This window comes from Euleptes europaea, chromosome 2, assembly GCF_029931775.1.
Source record: "Euleptes europaea isolate rEulEur1 chromosome 2, rEulEur1.hap1, whole genome shotgun sequence".
NCBI classification, from domain to species: Eukaryota; Metazoa; Chordata; class Lepidosauria; order Squamata; family Sphaerodactylidae; genus Euleptes; species Euleptes europaea.
In genome coordinates this window covers 73,058,379-73,079,954 of record NC_079313.1, presented here as the reverse complement: position 1 = coordinate 73,079,954, position 21,576 = coordinate 73,058,379, and the positions used below count along the sequence as shown (strand labels likewise).

General features: G+C 42.2%; 1 protein-coding gene across 6 annotated transcripts in view; it reads right to left on the bottom strand.

Moving 5' to 3' along the window:
- Positions 1–21,576, bottom strand: part of BEND5 (BEN domain containing 5) — a 1,050,378-nt gene that overhangs the window by 411,682 nt on the left and 617,120 nt on the right. For 5 of the 6 annotated variants that reach the window (XM_056844382.1, XM_056844384.1, XM_056844386.1 and 2 more), the window contains 3 exons: positions 16,050–16,198; positions 15,085–15,298; positions 1,128–1,322 (listed from right to left, as the gene is read on the bottom strand). The exons of the other annotated variant lie outside the window; for it this stretch is intronic. In XM_056844382.1, coding sequence (XP_056700360.1) covers positions 1,165–1,322; positions 15,085–15,298; positions 16,050–16,198 — 521 coding nt within the window. In that variant the 3' untranslated portion in view covers positions 1,128–1,164. Of the gene's footprint in view, positions 1–1,127; positions 1,323–15,084; positions 15,299–16,049; positions 16,199–21,576 lie in introns of those variants that run through there. 6 annotated transcript variants of the gene reach the window in all.

Sequence of the window (21,576 nt, the reverse complement as noted above, 5' to 3'; positions counted from 1 at the left end):
GGCTTCCAAAGGAGACTTCCTCAGCTGTGCGGATGAGCAGCCTCCTCCCGAGCACCCCCTCAAACTGAAGGTCGCCCTGAGTAGAGGCTTCATTTCCCCATACCATGACCATCTCTTGAAATCAGATTTTTGATGACTATAATAAAGGACTGTTCACATGATGTCATTTGCCACCAAAAGAAATGTTTTCCATGCCTTATTTTTCTTGCATAAAGCTGTTTTCCTCAGTTTGGAAGCTAATTTGCATGGACATCATGCTGTGTGCCCCAGATATGAATGGAGCCCCCAGACTTTGAGGCACCAGCCTGCCAATCGGCTCTTTCCGCCAGTCCTCAGCAACGCTGAGCTTCTGAACCTGAAAACCGATGGACAGCTAAGCTTGCAAATGCTTGGAGGATGGGGTGATCCCCTTTGCGGGCCCATAAAAGTGGACCCCGTCTCAACATTCACCAAACTTTGGAGTCCGTCTAAGGAGCGTCCCTTGCAGCTATGCTGCAAATTTGGTGACTCTACCTCCAAAAATGCCCTCACAGGAGCTTAAAAAAAACTCATAGACTATAATGGACCCATTTTTTTTTTTAAATAAACCCGGAAATAAGCCGAATACCCATATTTACCGGTATGGGTATTCAGCTTATTCCAGGTTTACCAAAAAAATCAGACCCAATAAACCCGAACCCAAAATTTACCAATTTTTTTTTTGCACGATCCTAATCTTGAGCAGTCTTTCTGACTTCAATGGTACTAATTGAAAATAAATGGCTTGTACTCAACTAAAATAAGATATAAGAAAGCATGAAGATGTTTAATTATTTTAAGAATAAAGTACAAAATCCAAGAAACAAAACAGCCTAAAAAGCAACCTCTGTGACTTCAAAAGGATGACAATGTGGGTATATAGGTCTGGAACTTGCAAATTTAGAAGCTGCTGTCTGAACCACAGTTAGTATGTTACTTTCCTTGGTACAACTTGGGTATTCCATGGTGTGTCAGCATTCACTCCGTTTTGTGTATCGCTATACCCATATGATACCATATGGTGGACTTTTCAAGACTCTCAATACTATCCACACCAAAAGGGCAGTCATCCCACAAGCATGAATGCCATGAAAATCAAGACCACCACCAGAGCAAAACACTAACACTTTATTAAAAATTCAAAATTTATTGCAAATTATATTTTGCTTCTCTTTTTTCTTCATTTTTACATGATTTATTGATATCCATGATTTTTTCACAAATGTATTTGTTGACTTTGGAGAGTCTCTGTGCAATTTCAGTTTCATCCACAGTTTCTTGTGCTATCCGGTCGTACAAACATTCTGGAACGAAGAGAAATGGCATTTAGATTGATAGCAATTTTCACATACAGTACACATCAATTAGCAAGGTAACCAACAAATTCAATGGGGAGAAGTTTACTGAAGAAATTGTAAAAGTGACAAATGATTCATCAAAGAGGAGCTGCTGCACAAGAAACTACCAAGAAAACTGCATTAGAGTTGATTCTGTACATGCGAACCTCGTGAACATGGACAAAATAAGAATAAAGTATATTTTCACAATATAACGTTGCTGTGTGGCATTCTGAATCATAATCTTTCAAGTGGCCATCTTCCATTTCTGACGACTCGCTTGCCCAGTCAAACTAAGAATCTTCACTTGGTCACAGAACAATCACATGAGGAAATTCTGGGGAATATCTGTGCTCTTGCCATCTCAGTTTTGTTTTTGCAAGGAGTACAGCAGTCTCATATACTAGGATCCTATGACATCTTTCTCCTCATGCTTCTCTCCTGCCACTGTAGAAAATTTCCTCTGCTGCAGCACTTGCTTCCTCTGTTACTAGCACTTCCACATGAGCAAGATGGATATTTTTCAAGGACCCATTATACATGCAAAAGTGCTAGTGGCAGAGGACATGAGCAATGAAGTAGAGGAAAGCCTCCACAGTGGCCAGAGAAGCGCAAGAGGAACAACATCATAGGATGCAAGACAGTGCCATTCCTAACTAGCATAGCCACTTCTGGCACTTGGCCTGTCTAAATCTCATTTCTGTTATTCTTAATTTAAATATCATTAATGAACAAATGCCTGATCCGCTTAGCAACATGTTAGTATGAGGAACTAAGAAGTGATATCGCCTCATGTAGACTTTTGAAGAATTGTGTAAACTACAAGGAGATAGCCTAAGGCAGGGGTCTGCAAACTGCGGCTCCCGAGCCGCATGCGGCTCTTTGGCCCATTGAGTGCGGCTCTCTGAACTTGGTTCGGAGCCCCTGCTCTTGCGCCCGCTCGCGCAGGCAGCCGGGCTGCGGAGTCGGCGTGCCTGAGAGAGAGAGAGCGGGTGAGCTGTCTCTCCCCCCCCCCCGCCGTGGAGAATGGCCAGGTCCCCCTTTCCCTTGCCCTCAATGGTTGGGAGGCTAAAGCCTACCCTCCCCTCTAGCCGCGCGATTGCTGGGCGGGCGGCTCGGCTGTTACTTCCCCCCCGCCTATCAGCTGTTGGGCGGGGCGGGCTTCCTTTGGTAGACCTGGCCTCTGGCTGAGTCCCATTGGAAGGCCATGTCTACACACTGGCTTTCTTGGCGGTAGATCAGAGGAGCAGGCTTATTATATCAGGTGCTATGGAACTCAGGCAGGACAATGATGCTGCACTGGTCTTGCTGGTGGACTTCCTGGAGGCACCTGGTTGGCCACTGTGAGAACAGACTGCTGGACTTGAAGAGCCTTGGTCTGATCCAGCATGGCCCTTCTTATGTTCTCATGTGTTTACTGCGTCTGGTAATCTAGAAGTTTGCTCACATTGTTCACATTAAGTGTTCGTCAGTCATTGTCATGATTTAATTTTATGGATACCTTACTTAGTTTTTTCCCTTCTCAGAGGCCATGTCTACCCACTGGCTTTCTTAGCAGTAGACCTGGACTCCGAGGGGAAAGTCCCCCTTCAGAGGCCAGGTCTACCAATTGGCTTCTATGGGCCTCCGGAGGCCAGGTCTACTGCCAAGAAAGCCAATGGGTAGACCTGGCCTCCCAATGGGACTCAGCCGGAGGCCAGGTCTACCAATAGGCTTTTATGGCGGTAGACCAGGCCTCCAGACGAGGACTCCGGACGGGGAGGGGGAAATGGCAGGGACTTACAATTTAATTTTTATCAATAAATAAGATCACTATTAAGTATGATATCAAGTTTTATTCAGAGTACTTATAGTTTAATTAAGACTTAAAACTTTAATTAAAGTTTATTAAGTTAATAAACAGTGTACCTACCTATATAGTTTAAGTTTAAGAAATTTGGCTCTCAAAAGAAATCTCAATCATTGTACTGTTGATATTTGGCTCTTTTGACTAATGAGTTTGCTGACCCCTGGCCTAAGGGAAGATTTTGTTAGCCAACAGAGTCCACTGGAGAGGTAGAAAAAGCCCCTCTTCCTTGGCTAGAAGCTTGCAATTCTAAAATATGGATGATAATAAATGCCTGGACCAGATTTAGGGAGGAATTCATGATCAACGCATAGTAGGGTTACCAAGATAAGGCTAAAAAGGCCATGACCATTACTTTTAGCTCCTTAGGACAGGATATATATTATGTTTTGATATATATTGCCATTTCTACTGTGATGTATGCAACTGTGAAGTGTGTCTATTCTTTCTTGTTCTAATAAATGACTTCCAAACGGATTAAACAACTTTGGTTTTACTTTGCTTACCCAGAAATCTTGTCACTGGCCATTTGTATTGTTTTATGTGATAGAAAACCATAGAGATTCACTTAATTAACAATTTTATAGCATTGTTAAAATTAAGACAATGAACACCATATTAAAATTATGACAATGAACTATTCTACATCCACTGTAGTGCCTTCTGTCACCTTTTGGAAATTTAATAAAAGCTTATTGTTCAGTGACAGAGTTTACAGTATTTGTGCACTATACACTTGAATAACTTCCTTAAAATAAACTACACAACAGGGAATACTAAACAGCAAATTAGCCCCATTAAAGTCTTACTCCATCTTTTAAAGATGTACTTCAAATAAGCTATTATAAGCCAAGGGGATAAAAATACATATCCCAAATATAGATTTTATGAGTTCTCTTTCTGAAATACAAAGGGTAGGCACATTAAAATTTCAAAAAGAAGAGTTGCTTTTTATATCTCAATTTTATCTATCTTTAAGGAATCTCAAACTGGCTTACAATCACCTTTCCTTCCTCTCCCCACAACAGACACCTTGTGAGATAGGTAAGGCTGAGAGAGTTCAGAGAGAACTGTGACTGGCCCAAGATCACCCAGTTGGCTTCATGTTTAGGAGTGGGGAAACCAACCCGGTTCACCAGATTCAAGTCCACCACTCATGTGGAGGAGTGGGGAATCAACCACTATACCATACTGGCTCTATAAAAGGAGGGGGACACTACTAATAGTATTCTGACTGAAACGATGATGGATAAATTGTGATCAAGGCAAAATATATCTCCTTAATACAAAAGCACTATATATTAAAATTAAGATACATGTTTCAAGAAGGCACTGTATGTTGTCTGAAGCTACAGTTCCCAATTCAGAAATAAGTTGTTAGAAATCTAACTGAAGATCTGTTAGCAAAGAACAGTGAAAGCCCTAGTGACAAAATAACTAAATAAGATGAGGCAGGTTGGGCATACTGTGAGAGTGTAGAAACAGGGCGAGATAGCCAGGCAACTAGAGTTTCTTCCTACACTACACTAAACTTTACAATAAATTCAGTTTACATAAATACTTTAAGCTTTTAATTTTAAACTTTTAAGGACATTAAAAGCTTTAAGGACAGAGAAAGCCAGCATACACAAGTGGGATTATCTAATGTACTGTATAGACCAGGGGTCAGCAAACTGCGGCTCGAGAGCCGCATGCGGCTCTTTGGCCCCTTGAGTGCGGCTCTCTGAACTTGGTTCGGAGCCCCTGCTCTCATGCCCGCTCGCGCTGGCAGCCGGGCTGCAGAGCCGGCGCGCCTGAGAGAGTGAGCGCGAGAGAGCAGGTGAGCGGGCGCGCTGTCTCCCCCCCCCCACCGTGGAGAATGGCTGGGTCCCCCTTTCCCTTTCCCTCAGTGGTTGGGAGGCTAAAGCCTCCCCTCCCCTCTAGCAGCGCGATTGCTGGGCGGGCGGCTGGGCGGTTCCTGGCCCTGGCCCGCCCACCTATCAGCTGTTGGGCGGGGCGGGCTTCCTTTGGCGGCGCGTCCCCGGCAGCGGCGCTGGGCCACGGCACCCCGTCTTCTGCGGCGCCAACTTGGTTCCCCCGCCGTCTTCTGGGCCTGCGGGTCCCTGTAAGCCGGGAAGAGGCACACTTTGGAGCCAGCGCAGGAGCTTGTCTGGTAAGTGGAGGGTGGCGGGAAAGCCCTGGGGCGCGGCCCCCGACCCAGGACACACGTAATGCTACAACTCGGGGGCATCTGCTGAAGCTGGAGGGTAGGAGATTCAAAACTGATAAAAGGAAGTATTTCTTCACACAACGCGTGGTTAAATGGTGGGACTCCCTGCCCCAGGAGGTGGTGATGGCTGCCAACTTGGAGGGCTTTAAGAGGGGAGTGGACCTGTTCATGGAGGAGAATCCAAATGGATACTTTTGTCATGATGCATGCCTATTCTCTCCAGGATCAGAGGAGCAGGCTTATTATATCAGGTGCTATGGAACTCAGGCAGGACAATGATGCTGCATTGGTCTTGCTGGTGGGCTTCCTGGAGGCACCTGGTTGGCCACTGTGGGAACAGACTGCTGGACTTGAAGGGCCTTGGTCTGATCCAGCATGGCCCTTCTTATGTTCTCATGTGTTTACTGCGTCTGGTAATCTAGACGTTTGCTCACATTGTTCACATTAAGTGTTCGTCAGTCATTGTCATGATTTAATTTTATGGATACCTTACTTAGTTTTTTCCCTCCTCAGAGGCCATGTCTACCCACTGGTTTTCTTAGCAGTAGACCTGGACTCCGAGGAGGGGAAAGTCCCCCTTCAGAGGCCAGGTCTACCAATTGGCTTCTATGGGCCTCCGGAGGCCAGGTCACTGCCAAGAAAGCCAATGGGTAGACCTGGCCTCCCAATGGGACTCAGCCGGAGGCCAGGTCTACCAATAGGCTTTTATGGTGGTAGACCAGGCCTCCAGACGAGGACTCCGGACGGGGAGGGGAAAATGGCAGGGACTTACAACTTAATTTTTATCAATAAATAAGATCATTATTAAGTATGATATCAAGTTTTATTCAGTGTACCGTTTAATTAAGACTTAAAACTTTAATTAAAGTTTATTAAGTTAATAAACAGTGTACCTACCTATATAGTTTAAGTTTAAGAAATTTGGCTCTCAAAAGAAATCTCAATCGTTGTACTGTTGATATTTGGCTCTTTTGACTAATGAGTTTGCCGACACCTGGTATAGACTGTCACCTTTGGGCAGATTTTGTCCCTGACTTTCAGTGAGAGGGTCAGTTGCCTTGCGAAAATGCATGGTCACTTTATCCTTGTTTAATCCCTGTTTTAGCCAGGATCAAACACACATTAGGTGAAACGCATGCGTTCGATCCTGGCTGAATCCTGGCTGAAACAGGGATTAAAGGAGGATAAAGTGACCAGGAGAAGCTGAAAGAGAAACAGAAGTATGTGGATGAGACTTTTAGGAGCCTGTTATAGATGTCTTGCTTGGGGAGGGGCCGTGGCTCAGTGATAGAGCATCTGCTTGGCATGCAGAAGGTCCCAGGTTCAATCCCTAGCATCTCCAGTTAAAAGGACTAGGCGAGTAGGTGATGTGAAAGACCTCTGCCTGAGACCCTGGAGAGCTGCTGCCGGTCTGAGAAGACAATACTGACTTTGATGGACCAAGGGTCTGATTCAGAATAAGGCAGCTTCATATGTTCATATGTTCATATGAGAAAGGACCTGTGGTAGGAGGAAGTCAGACTGAAGAGAAGAAAAGCAATCCCTTAGAAGGGACCCATTCCTCAGATGATGAACTGATAGTTTCCCACAGAGGATAAACTGCTTACGGGGGAAGGGGAGCTCTAGGTAGTGCGTGATTCAATAAATTAGGAATGTAGAGAGACTGAATTGTAACGGATGTTTTAAAAATACTGTGTATTGCCTGGATGGTGCAAAGAGTGTATACATCATTTGATGCCTAGACAGCCTGATTGTATGGGGGAACAGTCAGTGATAGTGGTTCAATGTGGCACTGATTACTTTGGGAAAATGCAGCCATGTGATCTTGGAAGAGAAATGTAAATTGTTAGGCATGAAGTTAAAATCTAGGACCAAGACAGAATTTTCAAAAATGCTACAATTCCATGTGCAGAAAAAGCTAGATAGGAGATTAGGGATATCAACATGTGGGTGAGACTGTAGTGTTGGGGGGCAGGGTTTAGATTTGTAAAGCACTAGGGAACGTTTTGGAATAAGCCAAGCCTATGCAAGAGAGAGCGGCTCCACATGAATCAAGGCAGAACCAGACTGATGGCGCTTGTTATCAAAAAGGTTGCAGAGCAGCTGTGAAACAACCAGGTAACGAGTTGAGGAGCACTTGAAAACCCATAGCTAAGGTGTGAATATTCTAAATGGGAACAGGGCACCTGACAATGAGGAAATAGGAGAAAATGACAGCAGTTTAAGGAAACTAAAGGGTTATAAAGGATAAGAACATAAGAAAAGCCATGCTGGATCAGACCAAGGCCCATCACGTCCAGCAGTCTGTTCACACCATGGCCAACCAGGTGCCTCTAGGAAGCCCACAAACAAGATGACTGCAGCAGCATTGTCCTGCCTGTGTTCCACATTGTCCTGCCTGTGTTCCACAGCACCTAAGATAATAGGCATGCTCCTCTGATTCTGGAGAGAATAGGTATGCATCATGACTAGTATCCATTTTGTCTAGTAGCTAAGGATAGCTCTATCCCCCATGAACATGTCTACTCCCCTCTTAAAGTCTTCCAAGATAATGCGTATGGAAAAGGATGTTTGGATAGGGAAACAAGGTACAGATGTTTATATTCAAATCTTGCAAACCTCTGATTTAAAATGAGATAGCCAGAGGGCTTGATGCTCACTATATATATGTGTGTGTGTGTGTGTGTCTGTGTGTGTGTGTGTGTCTGTGCGTATATCTTAGTAATTTTCTCAATTTCACCAGATGATGAAACTAGGTGAAACTAGAAAAAACAGCTAGGATACAGCTATCCCTGGATATAAACATTACAGAAAGGATGTATGGTTGCTAAGTAAAAGAAGGCACTGAACTGAATAAATAAAAAAATACTATAAATTCCTTCACATCACTATCATGTAAATGCCAAGATTGAGAGATCATGTAATGCTGAATGCATACAATGGGTTGGTTCCAGTGCAAAATTTCCGCTTGAGCTAGAGCTCTTGTGCAAGCAGAAACACAAGACAAAGACTTTGGTAGCTGCTTATTGTATTCTCATTTGCATTTCTGCAATTAAGAGCTCTTGTGCATACAGAAACACACACACACACAAAGACTACGGTAGCTGCTCATTGTATTCTCACTTGTGTTTCCACAAGTACAACTCCGGTGCAACCAATTTCTTGGCCCTATAACATATAGGGATGAAAGCACTAGGTGCTGCACAAGATCTTGAACAAGCAGAACTGCGCTAAGTCCATTTACGTTTCTGTTTGTGCATTGCTGGATCCAACCAAAAACCCAACTGTCCAGAATGCAGAAGGTGATCGTAAGATTGAGAAAGAAATGGGATGACCAAAACAGAACATGTTGTCATAATGGGTGGTTAGGTAGAGAAAGCAGCATGGTACACCCTGATCTCATCAGATCTCAGAAGCCAAGCAGGGTCAGTTCTTGGAAGAGAGTCCACCAAGGAAGACCCTGCAGAGGAAGGCGACGGCAAACCACCTCTGCTTCTCCCTTGCCTTGAAAGCCCCTTGCTGGGGTCACCATAAATCAGCTGCGACTTGACGGAACTTTACACACACACAATGGGTAATTTCAACTATACTCAAGTACATGCCCTAAGTGCATGGGCAATGACAACAACCAAGTCAATGATGTCATAAAAGGAAGGTGGGCTGCCTTCAAAGAGTAGAAGTCTTGCCCAAATGAAGAGAATGAGGAACACAGGTTTTGGCAACACATAAATTGTTGGAAAGATGAGGGAAATAAGATTAGATCACGAAGGGTAGCCGTGTTAGTCTGTCAATAGCAGTAGAAAAGAGCAAGAGTCCAGTAGTACCTTAAAGACTAACAAAATTTCTGGCAGGGTATGAGCTTTCGTGAGCCACAGCTCACTTCTTCAGATACAGCTATATATGAATGCTATATATGCTATCTCTACTTGAGGATAGATGGAATCACATTCTAGCTGTATCTGAAGAAGTGAGCTATGGTTCACGAAAACTCATACCCTGCCAGAAACTTTTCTTCTAAAACAAGATTGTGAGGAATATATTTGCTAAGAACAGTTAAAAGTGCTATCCTATGTATTTTCATATGTTCTAGTCTGAGCTCATTGATTTCAATGGGCTGATAATGGAGGAACTTTACAGAGGTCTGCACTGTGAGACAAACACTATTTTCTGAACATCTCAGGAATAAGAAGGGAGCCAGGAAGGTGGTTGGGCTATGACAAAGTGATAGGACTGCTAAAGGAAGACAGGGATACCACAGGTAAGTTAAACACATTTTTGCATTAATCTTCACTGTTAAAGATGTGGGATGGTTTACCCATACTGGAATCACTGTTTGCCCATAGTTGTCTGAAGAACCAAGTCAAATAGAAATGACAAGAGATTAAGTTCCAAATCTATCTGACAACTTAAAAATGAACAAATCACATGTCTAGATGGGGAACACAAATGTGAAAGTATTAATCATTTAAATATTATGCCACTACTTGCCAGTAAAATTGGAAAATAGGAAGCCTACTGCTGATTTTTAAAAAGGGATCCATGAAAGTACAGCATGACTTCCGCAAAGCAAAGTCGTATCTCAATAACCTTTTAAAGTTCTTTGAGAATGTTATCAAGCATGTGGTTGAACATGAGTGGGTACAGATTGTATACGTGGATAAAAAATGCTTAAACAACAGGAGACAGTAGGTAACAGAGAAGACATAGTTCTCAGAAAAAAGGAAGGTAAAAACTGGGTCCCCTAGAACCGGTGCTATTTGTTTCTAGATTATCTGAAATTGGAAGACTAACAGCGCAATCCACCAGGGGTGGGGGAAGGGCTGTGGAGGTGGTGTGACCCCTGCGCTGGTATAACTGGCAATTAAACTGGCGCAAGAGGTACTTATGCCAGCACAGGGGTGCAGTGCAGCAGGGGACAACCACCCACCTGCCTTTCCATCTAGCAGAGATTGGTCCTCTCAACACAGAGCCACATTCTCCCCAGCCAGGCTGCTCCCATTGCGCAGAAGGCGCAGAGAGCTATTCACCCCTCTGGCATGTGCTGGAGCCCATGGAAGTGGCCAACAAGGAGGTGGCTGTCGGTGTCACACTGCTAGATGCAGGGGTGCAGGGAGGTAGGCCTCATTTATTGGGGGTCTGTCTGAGGGGGCGGTGCTGACCACTGTTCTCCCTGATGTTTGATGCTGAGGTCATCGAGCACCTGTGGACAATTGTCCCAGCGGAGAACACCGTGATGGCAGGGGTTGTGGTCCTGCAGTCACTCGGCACCTCTTTTCCCTTTATTTCTGTCCTTTATGCTCGCGGACCAACAGGTCATGAGCACTGGGCATCTCTGGGTTGGTGAGGCTTAATCCATAGGATCAGGCAGTGCTGAACACGGACTTCACCTTGTTGGATGGAAGCTTAGGAGCAGCCACGGGAGGTCAGGACAGGGGAGACGTCTGCTTCAGACCCTCTTGCACCTCCTGCTGAGGAACCCAAAGTCATGGAACCCTTGCTCCCGCGGCTGTGGATTGCGCTGTAAATTTGCAGATTACAGCAAATTATTCAGGATAGTGAAAAATCAAAGCAGGGTCCAAATGGATCTCTCCAAATTAGGAGAATGGGGACAAAGGGGTCCAAGGTAAGTAAGAATAGGGCCATGCACAATACATCCTAAAGTTTGAACTTGCAGTGAATGAGTAAGCCATAGTAAATAGTTCAATGAAAATGCTGACTCAGTGTGCTGAAGTGTTGAAAAAGTCGAAATCTGTGCTTAAGATCAAATTCATGAAGGACAGATCTATCAATAACTATTAGGATGGCTTAAATAAAACTTCCATGTGTAGAGGTAACATACCTCTATAGGGAGTTGGGGTCCCCCTGACTCCCACTAGGGGCAGAGGTCAGCTACTGGGCAGCCAGCCAGTCCTCCTGCTAGGTGGCAGTTTTCTAGATGGGGTGGGAGTCCTACTGGCTACTCAGAAGAGGGCCAACAATACAAACATGGCCTAGCAGAGTGACAGAGATCAGGAGGGCAATTATGGAGTTAAAACATGGAAGGAAGGGATAAAAAGTATGAGGCTGGAGCTACCAGCACTCCAGCTCTTGGGGGAAGACCCACCCTCTTTTGAGAGCCAGAAGCCCTTTAGGCTGGCCTTTCAATGTCAAGGAGAGGTGGATGAAGACAGACTGATCGGGGCTTGAGGCAATGGAGGAGCCTAACGGGGAAAAGAAAACAGTGGTGAATCTCAAACCTTCTCCCTTTGCCTTTCCACAACTGAGGCCTTAAAAAGAGCAGGTAAGTGGCCTACTGTAAAGCCCAAACGCAGCACCTGAATGCCAGTTTGGCCTCTGGTCCCCTGCATGTGGGCCTTCAGTGGTATCTGGCTGGCTATTGAGGGGAATAGGCACTAGATGGGCCATTCATCTGATCTAGCAGGGCTCTTTCTATGTTCTTATGTAAAGGAAAAGCAAGCACACACACTGGATTTACCATTTTATTTCTAGTATGACTACCAAATGAAACAACCTTTAGTATTGCATTCAGGCTGCAATACCTAATAAATATTGATGTGCATATGGATCAGGTACATAACGCTGCCTACAAATATTCTATAATATGAAGCTATGAGAATGAAAGTCCAGTTGGGTTCAACGGGATCACAGCCTTAGGACTATTTTAAAGTACGGTTTCAGCACCCAAGTTACAACACGAGAAATGCTCAGCCACAATACTGTCTCTACTTACTTTCTGCTTTTATTCCGTAGAAAGGGAAGAAGAGTTCACTGGTTGCTCAGCTGGCAATATCAGCTACACTAAAGTCTCATAGCTCCATTCTGCTACCCACAGACAAGAAATAAATAAGAACCCTACTAGTGTGACTCATTTTTAGGTTATGATCCAGAGTAACTGAAACTGACGTTACCCACAACCAACAAATACTTGGGAGAGGAAAAAGATAGCCTGTTTTATCTCAAAGTATTTGCTTAGCCATCATTCTTTCCAGTAACTCAAAACAGTCTCAAAACACAGTTTTTCCCCCTTTCCTGACTGTTAGCCAATTAATACATTAGCAGCAACTGCTGGCTGCTTCCATACAGCTCTCAATATCCAAAGCAGGTATGGGGAACCTCAGGCCTGGGGGCCATATGCGCCCGAGGACATTTTCCGTGGCCCTTGGGAGCTCCGGGGCCGGGTGTGTGTGTGGGGGAGGCGTGGAGGCTGGGGCTTGGTCGCGTGGGGCCGACGTGCGTGGGTGTGTGTGGGGGGATGGCTTTTCTTTTTCTGTCACTCTCCTTTCTCTCCCTCTTTTTCTGTCCCTTTGTCTGTCTCCCTCCGTACTTTTCTTTCTTTCTCCCCCTCTCTCCATTTCTTTCTCCCTTTCTCTCTCTTTCTCCCTCCCTTTTCCTTTCTCTGTTTTCCTTCCTTCCCTGTGGATCGACTGTGGGCTGCGCCCCCCTGGAGCCTCATTTGCTCGGGCCCACAGCTGGCTGCCCTCCCGCCTGGGAGGGGGGGGAGGACGGGGGGAGCAGGGCCTCCTCCAGGTCTTCTCTGTGTTGCCTCCCCTGGGGTTGCCAACCTCCAGGTGGTGGCTGGAGACCTGGCAACCCTAGCCTCCTCCCCGCCGGGAGATCTACACCTGGTTATGGCCCCCAAATGATGTTATAAATGTACAAATGGCCCTTGGCAGGAAAAAGGTTCCCCACCCCTGATCTAAAGGAAGCAATTTATGTTGATGAGTACAGCAATATACCTAGTTTCCATGTCAATGTCATTCTGCCCTAAAGACCAATGATGATGGATGATGCCCAACATTAGAAGCAGTCCAGACCATCTCCAACTGCCATGATGCTGCTGGTAATGTATAGACTGGACAACAGACTATCTGACTGTGCATGGATATGAATGTGCATAAACTTATTTAACTTATTGAAAACACTTGGAAGTTTACATTGTGGCATGAACTGGATACAGAGTATTTATACTAAACAGCATGCAAAGATTTTAATAAACAGAGTGTTAACTGACAGATATCAAATTGAAAAAGGAACACATCAAGGATGGACATTATCACCATTTTTATTTATTATTGAGCTAGAAGTGCTGGCTACTAAGATCAGACATGACCGCAGAATTAGGATTGAAAGTGGATGGAGAAGAGTTCAAAATGAAAAGTTATGCTGATGATTTGGTGCTGACAATCTCAACCCCCACTTGTCAATGCAATACACAATAGAACAAATTGAAAAATTTGGATCTTTTTCAAATTATAAAATCAATAGAAAAAAGACGAAAATAAGTTTAAAATTTTTAACGAAGTAGGAAGATTTCAGAAGGACTGCAGGATTTACAGTAACATCAAATCCAGTTAAATATTTGGGAATAAACCTGACTGGACAAAACAAAACACTATTCCAAGACAACTACAAATCAACCTGGGTGAAAATACAAAAGGACCTGCAGAGATGGTCTGAATTAAAAATTTCATGGCTAGGAAGAATTTCTACAATAAAAGTGAATGTATTGCCAAAATTTAATTTTATTTCAGATGTTTCCAATCTCTATATAGGAAAAACTATATACAGGGGGAAATGGCAGAAACAAACAAATAAGTTCATATGGAATGGCAAAAAGCCAAGAATCAAAATCAAAGTTTTACAAGATGAGAAAAAGAGGGAAGGATTAGCACTACTAGTACATCTATTCGATTTTTCATTACAATTTATCTTGCTTAACATCATTATCAGGTTTATCAAATATTGTATAGGGTATGATTCTGGTAATAAGATTATTATAATAGTAATATAATAGTGAGCATTAAATAGTGATTAACTGTTCATAACTGCTATTATAACTTATTATTTATTATAGCACTGTTTATTATATGTATATTTTTTTCTTTTGTCTTTTGATATAATTGTAAATGTTCTCTGGATATGGTTTTTAATCTTTTTTTCTGTTCTATTTATATCTATAAAAATAAAATATTTTAAAAAACAGTTGATTTAACTTATTTTGTCTTCGTTTACTCCACATTAAACACTGATGTACACGTCCATATGAATCATATAGGTAGAACTAGATTCAGATAACACGTTACTAAAAAACCAAAACAAAACATATGTGAGTGCTTCATGCCCCAGCACACAACATAATGTATTTAAGGGTACATCTTAACCTATACCATCATACGCAATCAGGTGCACTCAAATCCTATTGAAATCGAAAGGGACTTTTGTTCAAATGCCAGGTTGTGTATAGTAATTCCTTTCTACTTTGGTTGTTTACTTTTCCTCTTAAAATGATTTAAATGAAAATTTGGAGATTAGAGAAGGAGAAGACTTTTGTATGTATGCAGAAGTTGTAATGGTATTAGGACACCTTGGTTTTTGCAAGAGGACACTCATAACAAAATCTCAGTGGATGTTTTGATTAAGTTGATAAGTGGACATTTTTTGTAGGAAGAGACTGGACTGCGGAAGAAGCAGGACTAAGATAACAGAAAATTCCAGGGCTTTTGGTCATCCTAGGGTAAATCAAGCATCCTGAGTGTATGTCCTTCTGAAAGGGGGGAGGGGATCTTTGGCTGGGGTTTCATGGTGGCTTTCAGCAGCCCTGGGAAGAGAAGGAAGAAGAAACATTCTTCCATTTCATCTCCACAAAAGAACATTACATTCTCCAAATAACCTACCTCTGACAATGCTTAATTTGTGAGGTGACAGAGGTGGTTTAGGAATAGCATCTTTCTTTTTTTTTGTTGCAACTCCTGTGACGCTTCTATTCTTGAGAACATCTGTTCCCCAGATCATAACCGCTAAGTTTTTTGTATACTTTGAATCTCCTTGCGTTACTTGCAGCTGGTGCCATTTCTCCCCATCTACCCAGATGCCACTGCCAAGATGAACCTGAAAACAAATAGCAGTCAGTTCACAATTAGGATAGAGCACCCAGAACTCAGTCTGATCGTTAATTAAGTGATTAGTTCTGCAACTCACAGGCTGACGCAACAACCATTATCCCCATTATCCTCCAAATATAATTCTATAATATTTCAAGGTTTAAAATGATCAGTTTCAATCACTGAATTATCTATTTGGACATGAAAGCAGGCTGAGCCAGACAACTAAATCAGAAAGTTGATGATACCAGAATAAAGGTGCTCAGATGATTAAAACAGAAATATAAGGAGTTGGATCCAGACTAAACTGGTAATTTCCTCTGATTCGACCTTTCTATTGCAGATCCGCCACGACATTCCTTAGGGCCCCTATTCTCCAGGAGAACCATTTTGTAGAGATCAGTAGGTTGCAGTGGGAGGAGGGGGGAAGGAAAATTCCATGCTGCCATGGGGAAATTTAGTCCGGATCCAACTCAAGGTCTTAAACCTATGGCTACCTGCAAGTCAGAAACAGGTTTTCCAAACTACTTCCAGAATTCCCTAATGGGAGGACATTCACGTTCTTCTAAAGCTATTATTTTCATCATAGGTATGACCTGTTGGTGCACCCCAGTGAACAAACATAGTCATATTGGAAAAGTCCCAAAGTAACACCAATTCAGTAAAATGCTATCAAGAACTTATCAAAGTCACTTATCATGATGAGAATGGCATGGCAACCACTTGAAAAATATTAATGAAGTAACTTCCAAAAATACCTTTCCATTCTCAAGGATATATTTGTCCATTACTGGAACAGCCGCAGGATAGTATGTTGAAGTGTTTGCTTCTTCACTGAATGTTTTCTGTACTTCAGGCTCAGGATCAATGGATTCTGAGTTAACTTTTTCAAGTTCCATCGCGGGACCTAGACAGTTCAAAAAAGAACATTTAAGCATATCAAATAACAATAAATGAAACAGTTTCAGATTCTGCTATCAATTCCCATGTGCAAACTGCAATAGGAGGAAGAATTAAAATTTTAAAGTAAAACTTTACTTTAGAGAGAACCAGCCAGAGAGCTGGGGTTGCCATAAGTCAACAGAGACATGCCGCATAATGCACTTTCAATCCACTTTCAATGCACTTTAACAGTCGTTTGCAAGTGGATTTTGCCATTTCACACAGTAAAATCCAGCTGCAAAGTGCATTTAAAGTGGATTGAAAGTGCATTATTTGGCATCTGTGAAAGTGCCCTTAATGGCAAAAATATATATCTAAGTTGTGCTTGGTGTATTAAATTGTTTTATAAATGGAAAACATAATAGCACATGAGAGATATGAAGACCCAGAACAGTTTGGAACCCTCCACACATGTTTTTTATGAAGATGTTTAATTTTTCAATTTTAATAAAACAAACATTGGGAAATTTGGGACAGTACTGGGGGAAAAACCCTCATGAAATATTTTCTCTTTTTGAATGAGTGAAATGCTTCTTAAGGCAAGGTTTTTCACACTCAAAACATATAGCATGAATACATCTGAGGACTTCTCCAGTTTTTCCAATGGAAAACTGGGAAACCTTGGTGAATAATGATGATTCCTATGTATACTGTAGACATATACAACATTTTCAAGAATATTTTTAAGTGTAAATAATTTTAGCAGCGCCTAATATGCTATAATGAGTTTCATGGTACCTGACAAGGAGAGTTTTGATTCTCAAAAGCTCATACTCAAAAAATCTTGTTGGTCTCCAAGGTGCTAGTAGACTCAATTCTAGCTATTCTACTGCAGACCAATATGGCTACCCTCTGAAACGATGTTATAAAATTAACAATATCCAAATGTGCTGTTAGTCTTACCTATTGTGCCTGTATGAGAGTGCTTCCTGTCCAAATAATACACTGCCTTTTGTTTCCTACAGAATTTGTTTTCTATCTTCAAGTTTCATTATGATGTACCTCTCAAATGGCAAAGATTAAGAGACTTGTGCTATGGCAGCATAGGGAGCAACAGTTTACAATTCTTTCTCAAGTATTGAGTATACTTGCAATTTTTCTTATGGAAAACAAAAGTGTTTATACTTTTAAATTCCATGGAGATGCCAAACAGTACACATTTTATATGCTAGGTATGAAATAAATGATGTTTATGTTGTTAAACCAGTAAAAGTAGTTTAGGTTTGATGGTAAAGTAAGGACTGCACATATTTCAATTCTCCTCGAAATTTCCTTTCCCCCCTGCACTCATAGCTTCACAATTTCAAGAAGTTGAACATCTCGCAAGTGGATGAATGAAATTTCTGAAGGAAGACAACTAATTTACCTGGCCATCTTTTTATACAACTAATTGATTAAAATGGCAGCCATTATAAACAGTCCTTATAGCATGCATCTGACAGTTACTGTAACTATATCTGAAGAATCCATTCTTTCCCCTATTAGAACAGAGTTTGCAGAACTCCACATGAATCTTCACTAATAGTTGGGACACACATGCATGCACACAAAATTAACCTAGCCTTTCTCCCCAATGGGGACACAAAGTGGCTTACATCATTCTCCTCGCCTCCATTTCATTCCCACAACAACTCTGCCACGTAGGTTAGGCTGAGTGTGACCGGTCCAAGGTCATTTAACTAGCTTCCATGGCAAGAGCAGGGATTCAAACCCAGGTCTCCCAGATACTAGCAACTCTTAACCACTACACCACCCTGGCTCTCTAAGATATGGCCATAGGCCTTTCAAATAAAGAATATTAAAATGATGATCTAGAAACTTATTCAAGTCTACCTCAGTAACTCTTTCTTTATTCTCTGCTATTATGACAATAGTCTTGAGCACAAACAGTTCCAACAACAGAATTACAGAAGAGTAACAATAATAACTATAAAAATGCCTATGACAACTAGGGCATCTGGTTTCTCAGATCTTTCTAACTATTAGATTTGATTACATGGGAAAAACACTTGGCAACTGCCAGGGTGATATTATGATCACTTCCAGCCAAAAGTCTCTGTAGCTTACAATAGGCTGGAAAGCTTACCAGATCCTTTGGAAAGGGAGAGACAAACATAGTTCTATACATATGAAATGGAGGATAATCCAACAGACAATGGAGCAAAGTGTCAAGGCTCCCTGTGTCACAGCTACAAAGTCTATCTGCAAATGGAATCCTTCCAAAGCGGCCAAAAAGTTCTGCCGTTGGGACTGAATTTAGGCGAGCCAACATAAAGGCTCACAGGTATTTGGGAACTGTCAAGTAGTCAAGATAGACTGGGCCCGGATTCTGGTACTCAGCTCATCTAAGGCATAGAGACGTTTCAAAATCAGATTTTTAAGAGGTCAGTGTACCAATACAAGAGCCCTTTTCATAATGCTAATCTATATATAGCATATATATCCCCAATCACCCTCTGTCGCGTGAGCACTGCATAATCCTTGACACACCCTTGATATTTTATACAAAAGGTTGCTTGAAACAAAGCTGAAATTCCACATATGGATTTGTGCATACAAGTTCATAGACAAAATAGCCTATACAGAGAACAGGAACTGTTATATTCCAAGGACAAATAAAACTATGTTCCTGGAAAAATCACTGCCTGGCTGTTTCTGTACCCAAAACAATTCAGACGTCTAGCTTTTAGCAGCACTCACTGTACAGTCTGAACATTTACTATTTGGTATCTTTAAACTTCTCTCAAGTGAATGATGCTCAAAGGCAACCAACATCACTGTGAAGAAAACACTGTCAAGAGCAAACAATTCTTATCTCACAACTGCCATTCAGCCATGATCTAGCCCTCCATCTTTATTTAGAATGCTAGCAAAATTGACATCTAAATATTTGGTGAGAGAATGTACGCAAGGGAGGAGTGCGTCAGACCTGAAGAACAGACCATTCTCATCTGTGATGTGGATGTGGGAATGGGGGAATTTGTTGCCTCCCATCAGCACCAGCATGACTAGTCAACTCCAGTCTACTCCATTCTCCAGCATGTTCCCTCACAGCCTGACCTTGTGCTTCTTTCGTGCCTTGGATTATGTATCTCTCCTCTACGAATAGGGAAGGGCAGCAGATAACAGAGTTGTGCTCCTTTCCAAAGTGCAGGACCAATCAGGCCACTCTATCTCTCACATAAGGTCCATAATTATATCCACAGGAAATCTATGGGCGGGTCTTTCTCCATCTTCCAGCAAAAAAGAGGAGAAACTGCTCCAAATTAAAAGGCACAATGGAACAATGCTCTGAAAACTGCAGGTAAGACTAGACAGCAGAATGGAAGATTTACCATAATTCCTATGTGACACATTTCTGAAAATTTTGAACTCAGGGATTATTTTCCTTTCCTTTCTTTCATTTTGAAAAACCATTAAAACCTTTAAGTAAAATTCAAAGATATGTCATGCTTACTTTTTTTACCTAATCTTATTTTACTACTTTAAGAACATGAAATGCACTATGTATTGTTTGGTATATTTATTGGTATTGTTTGGTATATTTATTACATTTAAAGGCATATATATATTCAGTGTAGAAACAGAGCTGCAAGCTGCTGCTTCTCAAGGTGCTTAAATAGTGTGCTTGGGCCTGGAAGGTCCAGGTTCAAACTCCTGCTCAGACATAAAATTCACTGGATAATCCTCCTGATTTTGCCTCTCACAGTCTAACCTAACTCAGTTGCTACAAGAATCAAATGAGGGCAGTAATTCCAGATGACATCCTAACCTACTTTCAAGAAGTCTGGACTATGTATAAATAACTTAACAATTACAAAGATAAAAATTAACTTTGATTTTGAGCCCATTCCTAAAGGGGGGCAAAGCTCCTTTGTAGCCAGCGTGACCCCGTCCATCATAGGTGCCACCTTATCACAGAATAATGTGGTACCTATGCCAGCATGGGGGCAAACAAACCAGTGTACAGGCACCACTGGGCCCTGCCGTCAGCACAGCCATGCTGGCAGCATGTGTGTGGGGGTGTTCCCATGTGTGTGGGGGTGTTCCCATGGGTGGAGCTGCCTTTAAGCACTTCCCCAGCCCTTTCGCCCCAGGAACGCCCCCTTGAGTGGCAGCGGGGCTGCCCCATATCTTTCAGTGGCAGAGCCCTGTTGCAGGCAATCGGAGATTCCTCCCTCCCTTTCAGGTTTTTTTTTTAAAAATTGATTGTCTCTTTTCGCCTCTGCGGCAGCCGGGAAATTCCTGAGGAAGTGGTGTGACTCCGTCATTTCTGGCCGCCGCAGATCTGTCCCCTTTTCAGAATTGGGTTGCCCGCCAATTTTGAAAAACAGGAATAGAGGAAGAACTGTTAACATGAGGACTTAGCAAGTTGCATGTTCAGCAGTTCCCTTTTCCTCATAGCAAAATTTTGACAGTGAGGGGATTATAAAATGCAGTTTGTGATAGAGTGTATGTCTGTTTTTTTCATAGAAGAAAGGAAAAATTAATCACTCTGGTATTTCTCCAGCTCTCGGGATCCTGGCCAGTACAAAAAATGTAGTATAATCATGAAGAAATCATACATTTTGAGGAAGAACATAGAAAAATTTCCTATAATGAAATGGCACATCAAATGTTTAATTATAAAACTTGAGAGTAATATTTTTCACCAACACACACAATAAGGGTGTGCATTTATGTAAGAGTAATGAGCACTAAATTCAGTAGGTCTTGCATCTGAGCAAACATGCACAGGTAGACCATGCCAATGTCCTAACAACAAAATTAGCCAGTCTGAATTCATTTTTATTTTTAAATGCACGGCTTGTTCAGTAGTTATAGTAAATATATCATTGAAAATACTAGTATAAGTAATTTTTCTCTCTAATATGAACCATCGCTATATTAGTTAACAATCTATAGTTAACAATCTGTCCCTTGTGTGTATGATGAAACAGGGCCATCAGACAAGGCAAGGGTATACCTACCTTTGAGGGAGGCTACTGTACATTAACTGAGGGGACCCACACAGCCTCTAAAGAGTTTGGTGAATTGGGCTCTTTGAAAATAAAATCTTCCCCTCAGTTATTTTACTCAGTTATAACGGTATAAGGTACCGTTCGGGTAGCAAGTATAAAGTCCTTAGGTTTGCTGCCGTGAAGTAAGATTTGTCGTGAGCAAGAACATGGGAATCACTGGACCAGGAGATGAAATTGTATAGGATATTTGACCAGCTAAAGTTTCCAAGAGGTCTTCAAAGGAAGCCTCATGGACAGCATATTACAGTGAAAAAGAATTCTCTATCAATGACAGGCAAGACTTATAATCCTTGAACAACACTATCCTTAGTAACCTAAAATT